The 22,407-nt window shown below is 38.9% G+C and overlaps 1 protein-coding gene across 3 annotated transcripts in view; it reads right to left on the bottom strand.

The window, feature by feature from the left end:
* The window catches only part of aadac (arylacetamide deacetylase), a 36,553-nt gene extending 18,375 nt beyond the window's left edge, over positions 1-18,178 (bottom strand). The window contains exons 1-3 of one of the 3 annotated variants that reach the window (XM_020050130.3): positions 18,162-18,178; positions 13,257-13,360; positions 1,409-1,637 (exon numbers count right to left, since the gene is read on the bottom strand). In XM_020050130.3, the coding sequence (XP_019905689.2) occupies positions 1,409-1,637; positions 13,257-13,295 (268 nt within the window). In that variant the 5' untranslated portion in view covers positions 13,296-13,360; positions 18,162-18,178. Of the gene's footprint in view, positions 1-1,408; positions 1,638-13,256; positions 13,361-14,130; positions 14,148-15,027; positions 15,161-18,161 lie in introns of those variants that run through there. The other 2 variants (XM_013133455.4, XM_020050127.3) reach the window with 2 other exon arrangements.
* Between the last annotated feature and the right edge of the window lie 4,229 nt (positions 18,179-22,407).

The following is a 22,407-nucleotide window of genomic DNA, read 5'->3' as shown; positions in this document are numbered from 1 at the left end:
GTGCAGTCGACCAGGTCCAGGGGAGGAAAAGCAGCCCCAGATCTTGACATTCCCACCACCACACTTGACTGTTTTTTTCGCCATGCAGAGTGGTTTAGATGGTGACCAAAAGGTCAATTTTGACTAAATCTGTCCAGAGAATGGACTTCCAGAAACCTCTGTTTGGTTTGTCCAGGTGGTCTATTGCAAAGTTAAGATGTGCAGTTTTTTTTCCAGAGGCTTCTTCCCAGCAACTCTGACATGAATGCCATTTCAAATCATTGTTCTTATTAATTTTTAAGCATACTCAGTAACCAGAGATGCAACATGGGAGGTCTGCAAATCTCCAAGGGTGTCTACTTCTAGGCTGAGTTGCTGTTACATTAAATCCTCTCCATTTGTAAATGAATTCCCTTACAGTGGACTGATGGAGTCTTTCTTTTAACACCTGAGGAAAATTGGGTCTTGTAAATGAAAAAAAGCCATGTACATGTAATACATTTGTATTTGTGTCTATTTCACAAAAAACTGGTACTGACTTGCTATTCTTAGGTTATTATTTAACTGTCAATAAATAATTTTCCAACAAAACCGAACCCCGTCCTTCAACACCGCAACATGTACCAAGCCGAACCCTGACCTTCAATTCCGCAACACATACCGAGCCAAACACCGACCTTCAACACCACAAAACATACTGAGCCATGGAGTTTAAGCATACTGAGCGTATGCCCTAACACATTAACATAGCAGACTGCAGGCACAACATGATACTTGTGTCTCATTTTAAAGTAATTACCGTTGGTTTTGCTGAAAACAGCTTGAACAGAATGTTTTTTCTCAGAGGGCGAGAGAATTGGTGCAGAGTTTTGTTTACAAACAGGAGCAAGGTCTGATGCAGCAGGGTAATTTCTTGGCTGAAATCCCAGAGTTGACACTCAGCCCACTGAACCTCTCAGATGTAGCGTGCTGGCTGGATTACAACAGCCATAGTCCTAAAATGCACCTTTGATTTCCATCCCTTGTCACACTGTGATCACTATACACTATACACATGCCCAGAGATTAGTAACAAGGCGGATAGATAAATGAGAGGATGGACAGATATAGAACACACTAACAACAGAAGCACTGCGGTAGTTCAAACTTGATGCTCAAAGGATATGTAACTTGTATTATGGTCACCATCTCGATACCACCACAATGTGCTGATTAGCTAATGTAATACCACCTGGTATGATGGAATGCCCTTCTTTTGAGGGGAATCTAGTTGTATATTTAGGCTACAGACATGTCTAATTATCCATACAGTTACACATATGGATAATTGGAAAAATGTATGGATCAATATGGATTGTTTAACAGTATGGACACAGCATATAGTTAAACTCTTTGTTTGAGAGAATTAACCAGGGAATAATTGACTTACTGGAGCTGCCCAAACACCATCCTCCTCCATGAAGGTATATGACAGCCCTCCGTAGCTCTGTCTCGCCGCCCAGCACTTTAGGCTGGTACACCACCACCTCCACTCCATCAAACCGTTCCTCCGAGACGTGCACATTTTCATCTGACTGGGGCACCACGCGCTCAGCAAATGTGATGAACATCATCACCCCCATGTAGTCTTTCATGCCCGTAAGCTCACTGAAATCTGCCTGGGGAGAGAGATAAAGAGAGAGGTTTGAGCAGAGTGGGAGACAGAGAGGTAGCGATGGAATAGCAAGAGACAGGGAAAAGGTCATAGGGAAAGGAGCGAGAGAAAGAAGGCATGTTCAAATCTGAGAGAATCAGAGGACTATTACATGACCGCATCATATGACCAAGTAAACATGAGGGGAACAACTACAGGGGCATAGGGCTTTCTCCCAGAGTGTTGTGAGCAAAGCTTCAAAGGAGATCTAGAGTAGAGTCCTTATCATCCATAAGAGGCCCAGTCATCACATGCTGTGGTATGTAAGCTAAGGATCAGAAGATGGTTGCAATAAACAGCTTAAAATCATTTCCTGTGATAACCTTTAGAGCTGACCACTATTAAGTTCAATTTCGGTGCTTTCTGGAAAGGAATTAGGTCACATTTAAACAATAAATCTTTCTGTTATGATTAATGTTAGTAAGTACGGCATTGTAACCAACATTACAGAAAGCATAATTATAGAGGGGCATGGTTTACACAAAACACTAGGTAGACTGCTGGTGCCATAATTTGACTATTGCATGTCAAGTATTATAAATACTTAATGTGCAACTTATATTTTTATTCATTTTCTTGTTTGGCTGCATGCTCATGTTCTTACTGTCTTTCTTTCTTTCTGGGCAGCTCCCATAAATCTTATTAAATCAGTCTGCCAATGTTTGTGTAACTTAAACTACTTCAGGGTAGAAAAAAAACTAAAAAAGAATCTTGGAAAAGCCCCCACTTTGTAATTTCCCCAAAACAACTCTAAAGTACTGTTGCTCAACAGCAAATGAGATTTAATAAAAGAACCATAGATACATTAAAAGGTAAAATGGGTACTGATAGGCATGAATGGATGCTGGCCATGTAATTCTAGTTGGGTCTCAACAAACACCCGCCATTCCCTAGGGTAGGGAATTACAGTTTTTATTATATTTTAGTTATAGAAATAAAACATCCAAACTTAGTCTTTAAGGAAGAACATAAAGAACAAGAACGTAATAATGTAGTTGAGATTGTTAATCTCCCCCTACCTGTCCATGTCACATGAATACATGTGACAAATGGACAATTTTGTTTAACTATAGACCCCAATAGAATTCTAAATTAGAATTTGAGATTACTGAGAAATTTCTAAATAAATTAAATCTTCTTAAATATAAAAAAAACAGACATGAAACTGAGAATAAATTACAGTGACTAGGTTACTTTGTTTCAAAAGCATATACTCTTCTGTATTTTGTCACCCCTTCATGTAACTTGGAATAACATATATTTTTCCTCTCATTGTGTAGATGCTTGTGATAAAAAAAAAAGATTCACACATAACACAACATATAAGTGGGAATGTCCTGGGCATTTTTTTTTTTTACAAGGATCACCCATATTGTATGCTAGTAAGCTGGAAAACCGAGACGAACAGAAAGAAATGAGGAGCATAATTCACTTTTTGAGGTTGAATTTTGTCTGTAGGGTTATTTCATTAATTAACCACAACAGTTATAACAGACAGCTAAAATCATACGATACATACCGTGCCCTGGAATAAAATTGGAACCTTTAGTAAATATGAGCAAAAAGGGATGTGAATAAAATTCTTTGCTGTTTTTCCTCTAGGTCTTTTATTCATAATATTCACTCAGTTGAATACAGTAATGATGTGCGAAAAAAGGTGGTTAAGCTGGACAAATAAGGAAATGGCTATAAGAAAAAAGTTCAATGGTTGAAAATTCCAATTTCTACTATCAAAGCTATAATTAAGAAGTTTAAAAGAACTGGAGACGTTAACAATCGGCCTGGAAAATGATGTGGGTCTATATTGACCCCAAACACAGTGAGGAGGATTTTAGCTGGAGAATTTTAACCATTGGCCTTATTCACCGCGCCTCCATCTTGAAATCCAAAACGAGGCTAGGGGGTACACTCTAAACCAGAAGTTCATTGACAGAGCGCAGCAGCGGGCGTCTGTCATCATGGCGATACCTGTGTGGACATCAAATATTTCATGTCTTCCCGAAATAACAATGGACTATGTCGAAAAAATGGGCCAATAAGGACTGCATGATTCCCCGGGCTGTTTTTCTGAAAGGATACAGCAACTGGATCGAGGGATATGTGCACGACGTAGAAGGTAATGCATGGACGATCACTGCTTTTTTTCTGAAATCAACATTAGTTACATTACTTTTAAAGTTAGCTTGTTAGCTAGATAAAACAACAGGACGTGACAACATTACAAGCTGATGCTAAGCATTGTTAAGATATATTAACCACACCAGACTGACTGTTTTTTAGTGTTAACACTAAATTATTTTACTGACAGTCAAGAGGAGCGAGACAGTCAGTGTGAGAGCTAAGTCTTTTCGCTCAATGCGAAAAAACAAGGCACCTTACAACATTCAGGTATCATGACTGTGGATAAACTGCTCAGTTTGAGGAGTGGTGCCACGGCTAGAACAAATACGCTTGCTAAACGTTCAAATGTTCATCTTGATCGTTCATATCAACAGTTTATCTTTCCCTGCTAGACTAAAAATAACATGTTATGTGCAGTTGATGTGATCTTTAGCTAAAAGTGTATTGGAACCATTAGTCAAAATAGCTTGTTGTAGCTTGCAGCTTGCTACTGTTGGTTATTAAAATGATTAAATATTAAGTATAAGTTAATTTGTTTACAGGCATGGGTTGCTCAGTTCACATAGCAATGTTACGTAGGGTTGGGGAAGGTACTATTCAGGTCTCACAGGTAACACAGATGCTAAAAACGAATCAGTAATGTCGTCTACTGGGATGCACAAACCCAGTAAAATGGATGTTACTGTTTATACGTAGTTGTGTGCTTAACATGGTCTAGATAAGCAATGGTTATTATCATAAACAGGCACAGATCACGTCTTGTTTATATTTTGCTGTAAGACACGACTACCCACGGCAGGACGTTAGCTGACCAGGCTAGTAAAAAGACCAACAACTCGCTTAACGTTAGCCCCGAATCAACCCTTCGCATGTTATAACTTAAAAAGGACAGGTGCGTGGCTAATCAAGTCATGTCTATTTAGCCGGAAGGTTTAGCTAGCTATCTCTATGACAGTTAACGTAAATATGGCTAACGTTAGCATCGTAAACTAATGTTAATATCTTACCTTGAAATGGCGACCGGGATCTCTTCTTATTTTATGAATCCATTCACGGCAAAGTACAGGATCTTTGGGGAAACGATGGAAGGTATGACCTGTATAGGATTTCTTTCTCTTTGAAGAGGTAAATTTGGGAACACAACAATGCGGCGGTATTGTAGGTAACGTTATGACAGAAGTCTACAGATGGGCGGGCCAACGTTACTTCCGTACCCCACAGCCTCGTTTTGGTTTAAAGGAAGTGCCGTAGGTGAATAAGGCGAATTGGCTTGGGGTCAGAAAGTCTCAAAAACTATGATCAGACGTCACATACATAAGCCATACATTGTTTGGGAAGGTTGCCAGAAAAAAGCCTTTGCTGTCATCAAACACAACTTAAGCACCTGTAGGTGCTGACAAACATTACTTGAACTTTCAATGGGTCAGGGTTCTATGGTCAAATAAGACCTAAATAGAGCTTTTTGGAAAAATACACCAGAGGTGGGTTTGGTGTAGACAGAAAGATAGCAATGCCGAGAAGTACCACATCCCCACTGTGAAGTATGGTGGTGGATCTTTGATGTTGTGGGGCTGTTTTTCTTTCAAGGCCTTGGACAACTTGTTAGTATACATATCATGGATTCCACTATGTACCAGAAGATATTAAATCAAAACCTGACTGCCTCTGCCACAAAGCTTAAACTGGACCTAGGTTGGATCTTCCAGCAGCACACCTCCAAATCAACACAAAAATGGTTCACTGACCAGAGAATCCAGGTTTTGCTATGGCTATCCCAGCGCTCTTACCTAAACCCAACAGAAAACCTATAGGTGAGCTCCAGATAATTGTATCTTTTAATTAAAGGTTAGATTTTTCTATATATTATGAATGAAAGAAAATGAGGATAAACAATATTCTTTTTTTCACAGTCTTTTTTGCTCATATTTACCAAGGGTACCAATATTAGCTGAGGGCACCTTAAAATGTGTATTGCAGCAGTGTCCAAACGTTTCTGCTATGAAAGCTGCTTTTAAAATATTAATGTCTAGAGACAAGTATATTTTTTGTCAATATACTTGCATATACAGTGGGGAGAACAAGTATTAGATACACTGCCGATTTTGCAGGTTTTCCCACTTACAAAGCATGTAGAAGTCAATAATTTTTATCATAGGTATTCTTCAACTGTGAGTGATGGAATCTAAAACAAAAATCCAGAAAATCACATTGTATGATTTTTAAGTCATTCATTTGCATTTTATTGCATGACATAAGTATTTGATACATCAGAAAAGCAGAACTTAATATTTGGTACAGAAACCTTTGTTTGCAATTACGTGGTTCTTGATCAGGTTTGCACACACTGCAGCAGGGATTTTGACCCACTCCTCCATAAAGACCTTCTCCAGATCCTTCAGGTGGCCTTCAGGGCTGTCGCTGGGCAATACAGACTTTCAGCTCCTTCCAATGATTTTCTATTGGGTTCAGTTCTGGAGACTGGCTAGGCCACTCCAGGACCTTGAGATGCTTCTTACGGAGCCACTCCTTAGTTGCCCTGGCTGTATGTTTCGGGTTGTTGTCATGCTGGAAAACCTAGCCACGACCCATCTTCAATGCTCTTACTGAGGGAAGGAGGTTGTTGGCCAAGATCTCGCGATACATGGCCCCATCCATCCTCCCCTCAATACGGTGCAGTCGTCCTGTCCCCTTTGCAGAAAAGCATCCCCAATGAATGATGTTTCCACCTCCATGCTTCACAGTTGGGATGGTGTTCTTGGGGTTGTACTCATCCTTCTTCTTCCTCTAAACACGGCGAGTGGAGTTTAGACCAAAAAGCTCTATTTTTGTCTCATCAGACCACATGACCATCTCCCATTCCTCCTCTGGATCATCCAGATGGTCATTGGCAAACTTCAGACGGGCCTGGACATGCGCTGGCTTGAGCAGCGGGACCTTGCGGGCGCTGCAGGATTTTAATCCATGACGGCGTAGTGTGTTATTAATGGTTTTCTTTGAGACTGTGGTCCCAGATCTCTTCAGGTCATTGACCAGGTCCTGCCGTGTAGTTCTGGGCTGATCCCTCAACTTCCTCATGATCATTGATGCCCCACGAGGTGAGATCTTGCATGGAGCAATCGCAAAATCAAAATAAGGAATATTTCCCTTTCATTTTGTTTGCAGCAATACATTTTCGAGGTAACATATATGTATTGCACATAGGCAAGCCCCAGCTCCTATCACCTGATAATCAAACTCATGAACCAGACAGTGCTAGCAACATGCTGAAAATGAGTTAACCAGACAGCATGTAATGTTTGCTTTAAGCCAATAATGGCTTAACAGGGATTAAATCATTTCAAGGGTGCGTTAATTCGATAAGAGCCTGCAGTGAATAATACATCTGAGATTTGTTTGAGATTTTACCAAATTTACTTCACAAGCTATATTACATTATAGAGTATTATGGTAAATGGGACAGTGAAAATCAAGCTGCCTAACTTGGAATAAAATAATGTGTTTTCGCCCATTATAGACACTCCAAAAATGATTCACACGCAACACAACAAAGAATTGGGAATGTAGGTTCCCCTCTCAGGTGTGCTCTCTTTCTCTTCCTACACCAATCCCTCTTTATCCACCTCTCACTCTTCCTCCACATCCTCTGTATGCACAGCACACATATGCCAACTACACAAGTAGCCTGACAAACAAACCAGATAGTTAGCTAACTACAGCAAGCAGTTGGGGTTGTTTTTGTATGACTGACATCAGTAGAAACAAAAAAATCCTCTAACTGGTTTGCTGACTACATAAACTTAACCTTCTCTGGGAACATTTTCCATCTGTGGGTGATCTCAGGCCAGAGCATCAATGCATTATTTGCAGACACATCCAGCATATTGTAGAACCAAACTACTGACTTCATGTCTAGCACCACCCGCATGTTCTGGTTCTATTCAGGACTAACACAAGCTAACTTTCCAGTGCAGACCTGCAAATTCCAAGCATAATTGCTTTATGCATCCACATGCCACCCATATTTCTATTCAATATTTAGAAGGCTTATTAGTCATATATTGTTCATCAACAGTGACTTTAGGTCCAGAATTGTAGAGAAATGGCAAACGCTCCACCCACTTGTCCCACACATCTCGAATGGCAGCAAGTTTGTATCTCACACGACATGCTGGTCTTGTGGTTATTGAAGCAAACTACTCTGAAAAATATATGAAATACTTCAAGTTTCAGGGTTGCATCTCTGTATCCCACAAGGTGGCCACTGATTCATTTTTGGACTTGTAGTCAGCAAAGTAAAATGTGGACAGGGTCCTTAGCAAAGTAATATCACCTCAGGGAAGTTATGAACAGAATGTCCAGGCCCATCCCACAGATTACACAACAAAGCCATTCCAAAAAAAACTAAGATAATAATAGCTTGTGTTTGAGGGAAGATTTAACGTTTACTGTGTGTGATGTTAAACATTACAAAGGGTTTCAGTGGGTGAAGTGTCTCTAACATGTGACCTGGTAAAGAAGTACTGACAACAAACATTGACCATGGCAGGCATAGTTTATAGGTACAGTGTGTTTCTGAGGTATAGTGAAACAGTTTTCACTCAATATTTGCACTCAGCAAGATTTTTAACAAGCATTTTCATCTATTCTCCACCACCGGGTCATTTTGACCCGGTTAAATATGTAACCATTTTTTAGAGGCCTTGGTAATTGTTCAAATGGATCGCCTTTCATTGTATATTTTCATAAACACAATTTTGATGTTATCATCATGTTTCATGCGGAACTTAAATAGTATTTCAGACAAATTGCCCTAACATAAAACTTTAATTGGGGTTACCATTTTTGTATTCTCAATCAGGTTAGTGCTATCTAGCTAGCGTAATTAGACTGTTTCAGATTGATGCTCTTTGCCTACCGCAGATAATTGTAATACTTTTAGGTGTTGAGAACAGCACTGAAACCTTGTGGTACAGTTAGGTCCGTAAGTATTTGGACACTGACACAATTTTCATAATTTTGCCTCTGTACACCACCACAATGGATTAGACATTAAACAGCTGAGATGCAATTGAAGTGCAGATTATCAGCTTTAATTCAAGGGGTTGAAAAAATAATTGCCCTTATTTCAGGGGCTCAAATGTAATTGGGCAAATTAACATAATCATAAATAAAATGTTCATTTTTAATACTTTGTCGAGAATCCTTTGCAGGCAAAGACTGCTTGAAATCTGGAACGCATGGACATCACCAAACGCTGGGTTTCCTCCTTTGTGTTGCTTTGCCAGGCCTTTACTGCAGCTGTCTTTAGTTTGTTTGTGGGTCTTTCTGCCTTAAGTTTTGTCTTCAGCAAGTGAAATGCATGCTGGATCATGTTGAGATCAGATGATTGACTCAGCCATTGCAGAACATTCCACTTCTTTGCCTAAAATAACTCACAGGTTTCTTTTGCAGTATATTTTGTGTCATTGTCCAACTGTAGTGAAGTGCCGTCCAATCAACTTCACTGAATTTGGCTGAATCTGAGTAGACAATATATCCCTATACACTTCAGAATTCATCCGGCTACTTCTGTCTTCTGTCACATCATCAATAAACACTAGTTACCCAGTGCCACTGGAAGCCATGCATGCCCATGCCATCACACTGCCTCCACTGTGTTTTACAGATGATGTGGTATGCTTTGGGTCATGAGCCGTTCCAAGCCTTCTCCATACTTTTTTCTTTCTGGTACAGGTTGATCTTAGTTTCATCTATCCAAAGAATGCTGTTCCAGAACTGGGCAATTTTTTCTATTCTTGAGGGTTATGAACGGTTTGCACCTTGTGGTGAACCCTCTGTATTTGCTCTCATGAAGTCTTCTCTTTATGGTAGACTTGGATAAAGATACGCCAACCTCCTGGAGTGTTCTTCATTTGGCTGGATGTTGTGAGGGGGTTTTTCTTTACCATGGAAAGGATCCTATGATCATCCACCACTGTTTTTTCTGTGGATGTCCAGGCTTTTTGTGTTGCAGAGATCACCAGTGTGTGACTTGTGAACTATGGGTCCTGAGTTCATATCTCTTCACAGGCGAAGTATGTGTTATGAATTATTTTGTATAGATGAAAACTTTGCTGGCTAAAACCGTCAGTATCTGCATTATAGTAAGCCTGAAATAAAACAGTTTATATTGCGACAGTATCTGGTAGATTTTTGAAGAACACATCCGTGCATGCATTTTGGGTCAGGATAGACAAACACATTTGCTGGCTTAATATACAGTAGTTACGTGTAAGCCTTAACTGAAACTGTTTACAGTTATATTACGACTGTTTCTGGCATAGAAAAGTTCATCTTCAGTCTCGCTAGCAATTGCTCAATTCTTATGATTATTCCTAGGAGGTTATTAGATACTAGAATGATATTACTGGCTAATAAGATGTTAAAACGGCCAGAGGCAAAAGCCATACAGCCATAGACGCTATGGTGGATGTAAACTTAATATGAAACGTTAGTCAGTTTAACACAATGCTCAATAGTGTCTAGTGACTGCTGAAACATGTAATGCCATGGCATAGTGGTTAAAGACAGTGCCTCTCATGTGGAAGACCTAAGTTCGAATCTATTGAGAGCAACGACAATTCTTAATTATTTCTGGTAGATTCCACTTGATGAAAAAGTTAGTTATCGTCGCCTTTGTTGATAGTTATTGTGTAAATGTCATTCACGAATGAAAGAAAAAAGTATGTGGTTTTGCAATGAAAGAAAAAAAAAAGAATTCATGCCATGAAATGAAATAGCTTTGGCAGACTCGCTAGCAATTGCTCAATTCTTATGACTATTCCAGCAAGTTAGTAGATACCGGTAAAGCTTTTTACTGGTTAATGCACTGTTAAAATGGCCAGTGGTAAACGCCATACACAGACGCTATTTGTGGTGGAGGTAAATTTAGTAAGAAACGAGAGTGTAGCACTTTCTATTGCGGGCCGACTGAACTAGGCTTGCCTGGTTTCTTGTTTTTGTACCCTAATGATGGCCAGTTTCACTTGCATTTAGAGCTCCCTTGATCGCATGTTGTGGGCTCACAGCAACAACTTCCAAATGTGAATGCCACACCTGGAATCAGCTCCAGACATTTTACCTGGTTAATTGATAAAGATATAACAAAGGAATAGTCCACACCTGTCCATGAAACAGCTTTTGAGTCAATTGTCCAATTACGTTTGGTCCCTTGAAAAAGAGGGAGGTACATGTTAAAGAGATGTAATTCCTAAACCCTTCCTCCAATTCGGATGTGAATTCAAATCAAAGTTGAGAGACTGTACTTTAAGCCCAGACAAAATAACAAAACGTGTGTCAGTCTCCCATTATTTACCTCACTGTATATCCAAGTGCCTAAACATATCACACTGTTTTACATATCCGTTAGGACTTTTAGCATGATTTGGAACCATCATATATTGCAATTTCCCATGAAAGTTTGGATTCCAAAAGAAAATTCTATAAAAAGCCAAAAGCAAATCCCACAGGATTTGCTTCAATAAAATACTGAAAAAAGAATCCAATCTGTAGACTCCAATAAAAATGAGAATAATAAAACAGGATTAAACCCAAAATCCCAAATATAAAGATGGTTCCAAATCATGTAAGAAACTCCTGAAGGTTTTTTGACTAGGGTTGTTATAACATTTTAATAAGATTACTTGCATAACTGACCACTTTCCAAATATACACTACCATTCAAAAGTTTGGGGTCACTTAGAAATGTCTTTGTTTTACATGAAAGGAGTTTAAATTGAACATATATATCAAAATCAAAAGGCAATATAGTCATTGACAAGGTTAGAAATAATGACTTTTAATTAAAATAATAATTGTGTCCTTGAATCCTACATTCACAGCAATTACAGCCTTGCAGCCCTTTGGCATTGTAGTTGCCAATTTGTTGAGGTAATCTGAAGAGATTTCACTTTATGCTTCCTGAAGCACATCCCACAACTTGGATTGGTTTGATGGGCACTTCTTACGTACCAAACAGTAAAATTACTCCCACAACAGATCAAAAGTGTTGAGATCCAGTAACTGTACTGGCCACTCCATTATAAACAGAATAGCAGTTGACCGCTTCATCCCTAAATAGTTCATACACAGTTTGGAGCTGTACTTTGGGTCATTGCCCTGCTGTAGGAGGAAATATCTCCAAACAAGTGCCATCCACAGGGTATGGCATGGCGTTGCAAAATGGAGTGATAGCCTTCCTTCTTCAAGATCCTTTTTACCCTGTCCTCTTACTCAGTTGTGCACCGGAGCCTCCCACTCCCCTTCTATTCTGATAACAGCAAGGTTGCACTGTTCTTTGAAGAGAATAGTAAATAGTTTTGTATGAGATCTTCAGTTTCGTGGCAATTTCTAGCACACAACAGCTTTCATTTCTCAGAACAAGAATAGACCGACAAGTTTCAGGAGAAAGTTGTGTGTTTCTGGCCATTTTTAGCCTGTAATCGAACCCACAACTGCTGACATTCTCAATATTTAACTACTCTAAAGGCCAGTTTTATTGCTTTATTCCTCAGCAACACAGTTTTTAGCTGTGCTAACATAATTGCAAAAGGGTTTTCTAATGATCAGTTAGTCTTTTTAAAATGATAAACTTGGATTGGCAAACAAAACTTGCCATTGGTACACCTATATAGAAATGCCATTAAAAATCAGCTGTTTCTAGCTACAAAAATGATTTACAATATTAACAATGTCTAAGCTGTATTTCTGATCAAGTTGATGTTATTTTAACAGACAAAAAAATCTGCTCTTCATTTGAAATCAAGGACATTTCTAAGTGACCACAAAGTTTGAAACTGTAGTGTATTTCAGAAAATGCAGAGTATGACCCCTACTGTAGGCCAGAGAGGCATGAGCTTGGGAAATTCACTCACTTAACCCCGACCACGATCGAGTCAAAGGTGTAGATTATTTCAGTTGAGTTTTCGGGACAACATTTCTATTTGGATGTAGTTCAACAGCTTTAAAATAACATAATTATAAACCATAGTTAGACGGATTGCGTCTGATTTTACAGAATATAATACATTTAAACACCTGTTATATATTAATTAATTACTAAATAAAACAATTCATAAAGACAGTGTTGATTTCCTTAAGGGTCTGTTCTTAGAACAAGTGAGCAGGCCTACAATACCTGGATTACCGTGACATAATCTGTTGTAACTGTCATCTACACTATCTACAGCATCTACACAACCTCAGCGGAATCCATTTACTAGGCTACTAGACTATTTACCTAAGGGTCAATAATAATTGTGTAATAGCAGTCAAAGAATAACATCCTAAATCAATCATTTAAATGCGTCAATAAATGTTTCGTGCATGTGTGCAAAAAAATATTGCCACCAGAATAATGCACCCTCAAATATGTTTTAATCGAAATAATTTTGTGGTATTTAATCCACTATCGTAGTATTCTTACCAAGTGGCTGAGAGTTCTGAAGAAGCAGTCGGTCAACATGAGTTTCCATCTTTCCTCTATCTGGTCCGGAATGGGCTGGTAAACATAGTAAGCCGTGAACGCTCCTATAGACAGGAGTAAAAAGAAGCCTTTCAAAGTCATTTTACGAGTCCCGGCTTTTGATGGCAGGGGTGCAAAAAGGAGCCGTGTTAGTTCCGCTTATAAACAAATCTCTTCAGTCCACGCAAAACGTAATCTGGTATGAAATAATTTTGGAACCGAGCCAGGCAGATATGACAGCACGTGTTAATGTCATCTGATAATTATAACCAAGCATGATCAGAGCTTTTCACCGTATCACTGCCAGCGTAGAGCAGGCGGTTGTGTCGTATCCCAGTCCTTCACGCCAACCGAAAGGTGGAAATTAATTAAGGAGAACCTAATTACTGAACGAGTCTGTTGAAAGGAAAAAAAAACTGAAGAGCAGGTACCCCCAACAGCACACAAGGAAATACTTCCCTGGTCTGTTCTCCGAACTACTCAGGTGCTCTCTCTCTATCTCTATAACCTTTATCTCTCTCTCCCTATTTGCATCTCTCTATTCCTCTCCCACCCCCTTTCCCTTCTTTACACGCTGAGAACGAACATGAGACAGAAAACTTGCTGCGACTGCACCGGAGCCTCGCGCGTCAGCCTAGAAAATTGTAGGCTAAACATGAAATACGATATTAAGCGAAGTAAGATTTATTTTTTTCTATCCTTACAGGATACAAAGTGACAGCGGTCGCGGCGTATTCTACAATCATACACGTATTTAAAACCGAAGAGTAACCGCGGTGTCAGCACACTCCGCCATGGGCGAGAAGAGAGCAGCAGAAAGTCCGTCAGCACTTACACTTGTGCTGCAGCACTCGGGGTATAGCTGGGCCGGGGACATCCTTAATTTCTATATATAACCTCACCAGAGACCGGGAGAATTTAGGGAGTACCCCTAACTCTACCGTGTGGCTCGGTAGTCAGATTGGTTTCTGATTTGTAATTATTCCATTACCTCACAGCCGACAAAAAAAAATCCATGAAGCAAAACACAATAATACGATTTCAACACAGTTACTTAGAGAAAACAAATGTAAGTATTCCGTTTTTTGTGTGTAAAAATAAGTTACTGGATAACATTAGTTTTACAGCCCTGATAAATACAGTAGGATGAGAAATTGACACAGATTGATACACATGGTAAATATTACCAAAAATTATCCATTCCAAAATTACCCTTTCCATTATTTAAATAGTGAGATGTATTTATGCTAAACAAAAGTTATATAATTTTATACAATTGCCCTTGCCATGCAAATATGGTGTTCTCTGTCAGGGTTCAATACTGGTCTATCCCATCCACTCTTCTTTCCCTTTCTCCCTGTGAGTCCAAATGTAAATTAAAGCCTAGAAATAACAATAAAAAATGAGTCAAGAAAGTGGTTATATGCTCTACTTTAGGAAAAAATATTATTATTATTTCAATGGGTGGTGAAAACAGCCCAGCACATCACTGGTGCCCAGCTCAGCCATTGTAGACCTCCAGCACAAGCAGTGTCTGCGTAGGGTGCTCGGCACCATCAGGGACCCTTCACATCCATGCCACAATCTGTTGGTCTCCTACCATCAGGCAGGCGGTACAGGTCTCTTCGTTCCCACACCAGCAGGCTCAAGAACAGTTTCTTTCCATCCACTGTAACCCTGCTGAACTCTGTGACCAGTCACTAAGTATGATTTAAAATATGACCATACTTGCCAGTTAGCATGTGTTGATAGCAGGATGAGACCAGTTTGACGAGGTTCATCAAGTAGGCGCATTCTTCTGCCTGTTGCTGAAGCTTAACAGATTTTACAAAACCTGTATAGGTATTATTGTATCAAATTACCACAGCAAGCTGGGAGTCAATGACAGTGAATGCATGCAACCGTTGGTTCATTCATGAGACATCTGAGCAGGGGAATGTAACCTGTATCCAAACCACTGATCTGAAAATGACAGAGGACATCTAGTGGCTGAAATGTTTTACTTAATGCAACACAAAGCAACAGTAGTAACGAAGGACATAATAGGTAAACCAATACTTTAATTGAAAGGTAGATTCTGGATACCTTTGTACCTAAATCACTGTATACCTTTGTACCTATTCACCTTCAACCATACATTAATTTCTTTATCAAAAGATAAAGATCTAATAATAAATGTGCTGTAGTGTAAATTTAACTTTATTCAGTGATGGTGATTTATTAAATACATGACAAGCAAATATTGTTACTGTTTTAGACCAAGTTTACTAAATTATTTCTAGTATAGGTCATGCTAACATTACAATTTTGTTGATTTTTCAGGCTCTAGATTTTTACCCTAAAATTTTAATGTCAACAACAAATGGTCCTTTTAAATGTTGCTAGCAGAACTTAACAATTCTAGCTTAGCTGGTGGGCAAGCCAATAAGGGAATAATAAAAGAATGCAGCTGTAGAAGTAGCTTTTATGATTTGTAAGAATGGATGTGTGTAAGTAGACCCGGAAAGCTACTGGGGACTCTTAAGATAAAAAATAAGCACTGCCTGATTTCTAAAGAACCAATTGGTGAAACATGGTTTCACATATCAATCTCATCCTACTTCCTCTGCCTCTTCACAGACCAAATAAACCTCCCTGAGTGTTCTTTGCATTTTTCATGTGCCTCTTTTACTCTCTCTTCCACCGGCACCCTGTCAGCATGCTATCCTGTCAGTGTGTGAGGCTGCTGGGCTTCATTTAAGTCACGTGCATCAACAGCCTGTGTTTACTTTGAGGGTCTACCCGTAACACCAATGACTATTTTGTTGAATTGTCTCAATGTTTTGCTAGATGAGATAAAGAGACTTTCTGACTCCCACAGATCTCCTGCTGAGTGAGTGTATATATATGTGTGTGTGTTTTTGACTTACATCCAGGCAAGCAGAGCCAGTATAATTAGCAGGTTCTTTCCTGGCCTTAGTTAGCACTCCTCCACTGAGCTTAAAATGCAACGTTTTGAAAGCCTACAGTCAGAACTAGGCCCCTGCTGGGTAACGGGGAGCCAAGCTGTCAAGCTCTGTGCCTGCTTGCTCGGGGGAGGCGTTAGTGTCGCAGCTGTGTGCCAAAACATTGCTATCTACCAACATAACTCAAGCACAACCTTTGAGGCTGCCGATAGTAACGCCCTGATAGTGTTTTAGACGCTTTTGGTACAGTTGTGCTATCACAGACCTAAAAAAGTATACAAACAATATACATGAGCCCGCCCCATTTTACCTGCCAGTCGCATAGTACAGGCATCAGAGGTCACAACAATGCAATCAGAGGTCTCACCAATGCAAATGAATTACTTAAAAATCAAACAATGTGATTTTCTGGATTTTTGTTTTAGATTCTGTCACTCGCAGTTAAAGAGTACCTTTGATAAAAATTACAGACTTCTACATGCTTTGTAAGTGGGAAAACCTGCAAATCGGCAGTGTATCAAATTCTTGTTCTCCCAATGTATGTGAAAAAAGTACACATCCTTGAAATGTGTGATTTTTTTGCATATTTGGACATGGATATCTGAACAAAATTTTAACCACATTTATTGATACAAATGCCTACAGGGAGGAGGTAAAGTGCCTGGCGGCATTGGTGCACTGATAACAACCTGGCCCTCAACGCAAAGAAAACAAAGGAGCTCATTGTGGGTTACAGGAAGTCTAAAGGCTGCAGTAACGCCCCAGTTCTCATCGATGGCACTGAGGTGTGTCCAGCTTCAAATTCCTGGGTGTCCACATCTCTGAGGACCTCTCCGGGACCCTCAATACTTTAATCCTGATCAAAAAGGCACAGCTGCACCGAACTCTTTGAGGAGCCTGTCCTCCATGAAATAGATCAGATTCACCTCTAAAGGTGCAAAAGATTATAAAGTTATTAGAGAGTAACTTGGGATGGTCCAGCCTTTCATAAAGATGAGAAACTTGATCTGTTCAGGTCTTAACCATGTGGGTGTCTGGTAATACATACCAAGATCAAAACACCCAGCCAAAAGGAATAAAAATATTGATGCCGATGAGTATGGTTCGGATTACAAAGCCATTTACAAGTAATTCAGATCGTTCCATCTTAAGATGGATAATTTACAATTGAAGAAAATGACAGAAAACTGGCTACATAGGACAGATCGTTGCACCACATTCAGGCCAAGAGCAGAATGAAAGATGCTCATACATGTGCATAGGTGTACAGGCCTCTTTTGCCACAATCAATCTCGACTGCATGAGTCCACTGTGAGAAAGAGACTGCACAAACCTGGCCTACATAGGAGTAAGAAAAAAAGAAGCCTCTGTGCTCAAACAAGAATGTCAAGATATCACTGACATTTTCCATCTTGGAAAAGAACAAAACTACTGGAATAATGAGCTCTGGACAGATTATTCAAAGCTGGAGTTGTTTGGTCGCAATACCAGGCACCAATTTATTTTGTGAAAACGATGCCTTTGAACAAAAGAGCCTCTTACCATTCGTAAAGCATGGAGGTAGTGTCATTTTGGTTTGGAGCTGGTTTGCTGGCCCGTTGCCATTGAGTGAATTATAAATTCCATATTCTACCAGAGAAGTCTTGAAAAGAATGAAAAGCTGAAACTGAATCTAACATAGATCTTGCAACAGGACAATGATAACATATACAGAAGCAATGTTACCATTGTCAAAGTCAAAGCACATTTGAGTAAAGATAAGAAGCACTCCATAAAGAGCAGAAAATTAGTAAGTAATAAAGTAATTCTCATACCTTGGCCATGTGGGAGCTATTCAGTGTGTTAAGCAGCACTGAAACATAACATAAGTGATAAGAGACAAACATTATATCTTTGTGTGGAACAAAATGGTACAATTTACCTTAATATTACATTGATGAACCTCTGGTCTTTCCGAGTGCCTCTTTTCTGTTTTAAAACGCTTTCTGGTTTTCATAAAACTTCAACGTCTTGGTGTTTACTTCTCAATCTAGTGATGGCCATTCGAGGCTTCATTACTGTTCTTCTAGCGGCAGGATATTATGCTAGCAGTGCTAACTCAAATTTTATTTTTCAATATAAAAGCCACCATTGAAATATAGGTAATATAGTTAACATTCTAGTCTATACATTTTATGTTTAATGTCCATTCTAATGTTATGGTTGTCTGTTCTTTTTCACAAACTAGATTAACTACATTGCCTTATACATTTCAATGATGGCTTTTATTGTGATAAAGAAATTCTGAGTGTTGCCAGCATAATATCCTGCTGCTAAAATAACGCTAATGAAGCCTCAAATGGCCATCACTAGCTGAACCTACTTCTTCAGTAGGCCCTATTATAATAATAATGAATTTTGTAATCGATAAAAATACATGAATACAAATAATTTGATTTTGTAAATTGTATTACAGACCAAGAGAACATGTTTTAGGATTTGCTCAATTTGTTTTGTTGTTAATGCTACATTATGCTGAAATAGCATATTCGCTACAGTTTGAACTGTAATTTAACCTGGGTACAGCCTCAATGTTCAAACATAAATATGTAAGCTTGCTGGACAGAGTAAGGCATGAAGGCAAATGTGTGTCAAAGAGCTAAGAGTAGAAATTCATAGTCAAATTAAAGTGGTGTTTTGATCACGTTTGATTTCTTTGGACAGGTATAATGTACAGCAACATTTCTGAATTTACTGGTAAATGATATGTTTCACCAGATTTGGCTAAAAACCTGCTGTACTTGGAGAGGTGTAGTCATCGCAATTCTCATTTAATGAAGTAGGTACTTGAAAAATGTGTGTCTCTCAGTTAATGTGTTTGACCCCCCCAGCACAGCAGGAGTCAGCAGGATATGATCACATGTAGCCAGGCCCTGGGGTTTGGAGTCTGGGGTTTGGAGCAGGAATGTTAATCTGGCAACACTGTGGTTATCACTCTATCCTGTACAGCAAGCACTGCCAAAACAAAGCTCATCACACTGTACCGTCCTCCGCTGTCCTGGAGGTATTTGTGCAGTCTTACAGCACAATAACATCAGTGTTCTGTTATGAAATTGTACTCGTGGGTTATCATGTAGCTTCACGTGGAATGTTTGTCCAATGATCCACACAGTCTGCTGCCTGTAGTTCTTGAAGTTGAAATCTAGAGTTGCTACATAGATTTTTGAAATTATTATGATACATCATTTATTAATACACTGTGAGCAAAATTGCACACTGTGTTTGAGAGAAAACTTAGAGGTTGTGTTTTTGAGTGTACGATAAGTAAACAACATAGATTTAAAAGATTTGTTTTTACAGTACTACTGCCATGAATTCAAGCATAAACGACCAGAAGACATGTTTTAATGTTTCAGATTTTTTATATATGAGTGCCTGAGAACTTTCCGTCTATCAGTTTGTATTGACATGTAGATTCCACACATCCACGTACCCTAAACCACCCTGAACTAGCTTATACTATTCTGGTCTGATCGGTAAGGGAAGGAGACAAATCGTGTCATCGTTTAAAATTCAGTCTTGTCAGGATTTGACACAGTGCACCATTAACTTTATTAACTGTTGTAATCGATCCAAAACCAAAAATTAAATTTTTTCAATGTTTGTAAGTACATGTAAACACTATAGATCTACAGCCTTAAAACATAATAAACTCAAATTTTGATATCATGGATAGTCAGTCTAATAGCATGTGTATTTATGTATTTCAGAGTGATTCCATTTCTCCACCCCTTTTTTAAAGAAACAGGGATGAGGAAAACACTGTAGAATCACAACTGGTGATTCCAGCTTTTAAGGTTCGACTCATGATCCATGATCAGCTACAAAGATTTCTGTCCTGCTGTACATATAAATATTGGAAGCACAAGTGCTCTGTTAGAGCTTAACCTCGTCCCCATGTATAAGCTTGCCACAAAAAGCATTTAAAGTTAGCTCTTAGGGAGTGACTTCACCATTCTATGGGAGTGACATTCTTGAATATTTGTCATCTTTTTATTTAAGCTAGTCAAAGTAATGTAAGATGTTGCTTTAGCTTGAGCTCTATTTCTGACATGTAAATAAACAGTTTTCCATTAAATCTAGCCTAAACAGATAATAACCTACATCTATAATGCAGTGTTCCTTCAAATAACTACGTAGATACCAACATAATTTTATAACAATGAATAAGTCTTATTAAAGACAAAAACTGTCTTGCTCTGCCCCCAGTCAATGCAGTGTGTATGGAGACTGTTCACAACAATGTCACAGAATAGCGATTGGTATTTAGGTGCATAACACACATGGGCAAATGTGTGGTGTTAATGATTAGTTGGTAGCAGTGTTTGACTTAGGTCGGAACGGTCCGGAACAGCATTCCGGTTCTTCTCATTTTAGGCAAACAGCGTTCTGCTTCCTTTTTTAGGCAAGCCTTATTAATACACATTTTGATGAACATGTGCAATTTGTACATGTGTGACTATTGTGCAATTTGTCAGTTTCTGCACTTATTTTATCCCAAGTCAAGGGCTGGTTGGTAGACATAGCAATTCAAACTCATCCACTAGAATTGGATTAGATGTTATAATTTTGTTTACCTATTCTTATGCATAAATGTCATACATTATAAAATCTAAGCTAACAATTTAGGCTGAATTGCAAATTACTGCATGGTGTGTTTTTTTTTACCTTAAATGATCACCTTCTCAAACTGTTGATTATTACAGGGCTACAGACTAACATTTCCTGTGGTGCCACTAAATTTGCACCTCCCAACTCATGCTTTGGATGGACACAAATCGGAATCATTATCAACTTTAAAATGTATATTTTCTAAGGTCCCAATGGGAGGCATCTGTGCAGTGGCCGGGCTAGCCTTGTTCTCTTCCCCTGGAAGTAGAGAGTTTAGCAATGACCAGAGTAAGATCTCTGTTGAAGACCACATTTATATTGGGTCGGGAGGTAATGAGGAGTGAACTAAATTAAAGAGAAACTTTTTTTCTCTGAATAACGTTTTTCTTTTTGATGCTTTGTTTGCATTAGCCAGTAAATCTGATAAGTTGGGTAGCAATTGCTTTTTACTTGTTTTCTGTCTTAATTTAGGCTATTAGGGGTGTGGTTTCTCGCTTCCTTAATCTGTGAATTAAGGCTATGTATTTAGTTCCTTCAAACAGCATCTTGTCTAGTGGCATTTTTGTCGCCTGCAACTAATACTGTTGTCGAAAGAAAGATAGTTCTGCTGGTTTATCAAATCATGTAGGAAGGTTATTGAAAAAGTTTAAATATAATGAGGATGACGTTTGACGTTGATACGGTTATGGACACAGGCAAAAATGGTGACTACTAAGGGTCTTTGCAAAAAATTGTAGTGGTGTATTTGGCATGTTAGAATAACATGCCAAAACCCTAACAGTGTTGTTAAAAGAAGAGGAGATGCAACACATTAATAAACATGTCCCTGTCCCAACTTTTTTGAAACGTGTTGCTGGCATCAAATACAAAATGGGCATATACGTCTCCAAAAACAATAAACATTATTGGGTTCAACATTTGTTATGTTGTCTTTGTACTATTTTCAAGAGGGGAAAATAGTTTTGAGATGCACTGTATCCATTCATGACATATTCTACCCAGACACTTTTTAGCTAGCTACTGTAATAAAACACTTTTGTAATAATAAATATATGGTATTAAGCCACACACACACGGTATACACACACACACACACACACACACACACACACACACACACACACACACACACACACACACACACAAACTGTGGAGACCAGCATTGGGTTACAACAAAATAGTAGCCCTGGATGGAGAGCATTTCTTTGAAGTACAGAGTTCATGTAAGGTGAACACCTGGCAATTTCCAGGGGTAGTGAGAGAAAAAGAACTATCCAAGCTCACAAAACTATTGATTTAGTTGAAAACATTTAGATTTGACCAGCTGCAGCATGGTACTAGGGAAACAGCAGGACAACCTTAACTGACAGCCACCTCAGCATATACAAACCCATTTCCAAAGAAGTTGGGACACTGCGTAAAATCCAAATAAAAACGATAATAAATGTGCAAATCATTTATCCCTATATTTAATTGAAAATAGTACAAAGACAACATATCAAATACTGAAACTGAGA

The sequence above is a fragment of the Esox lucius genome, chromosome 1 (assembly GCF_011004845.1).
Source record: "Esox lucius isolate fEsoLuc1 chromosome 1, fEsoLuc1.pri, whole genome shotgun sequence".
Classification (NCBI taxonomy): Eukaryota; Metazoa; Chordata; class Actinopteri; order Esociformes; family Esocidae; genus Esox; species Esox lucius.
The sequence above is the reverse complement of the archived record's forward strand: the minus strand, read 5'-3'. Positions and strand labels throughout refer to the sequence as shown.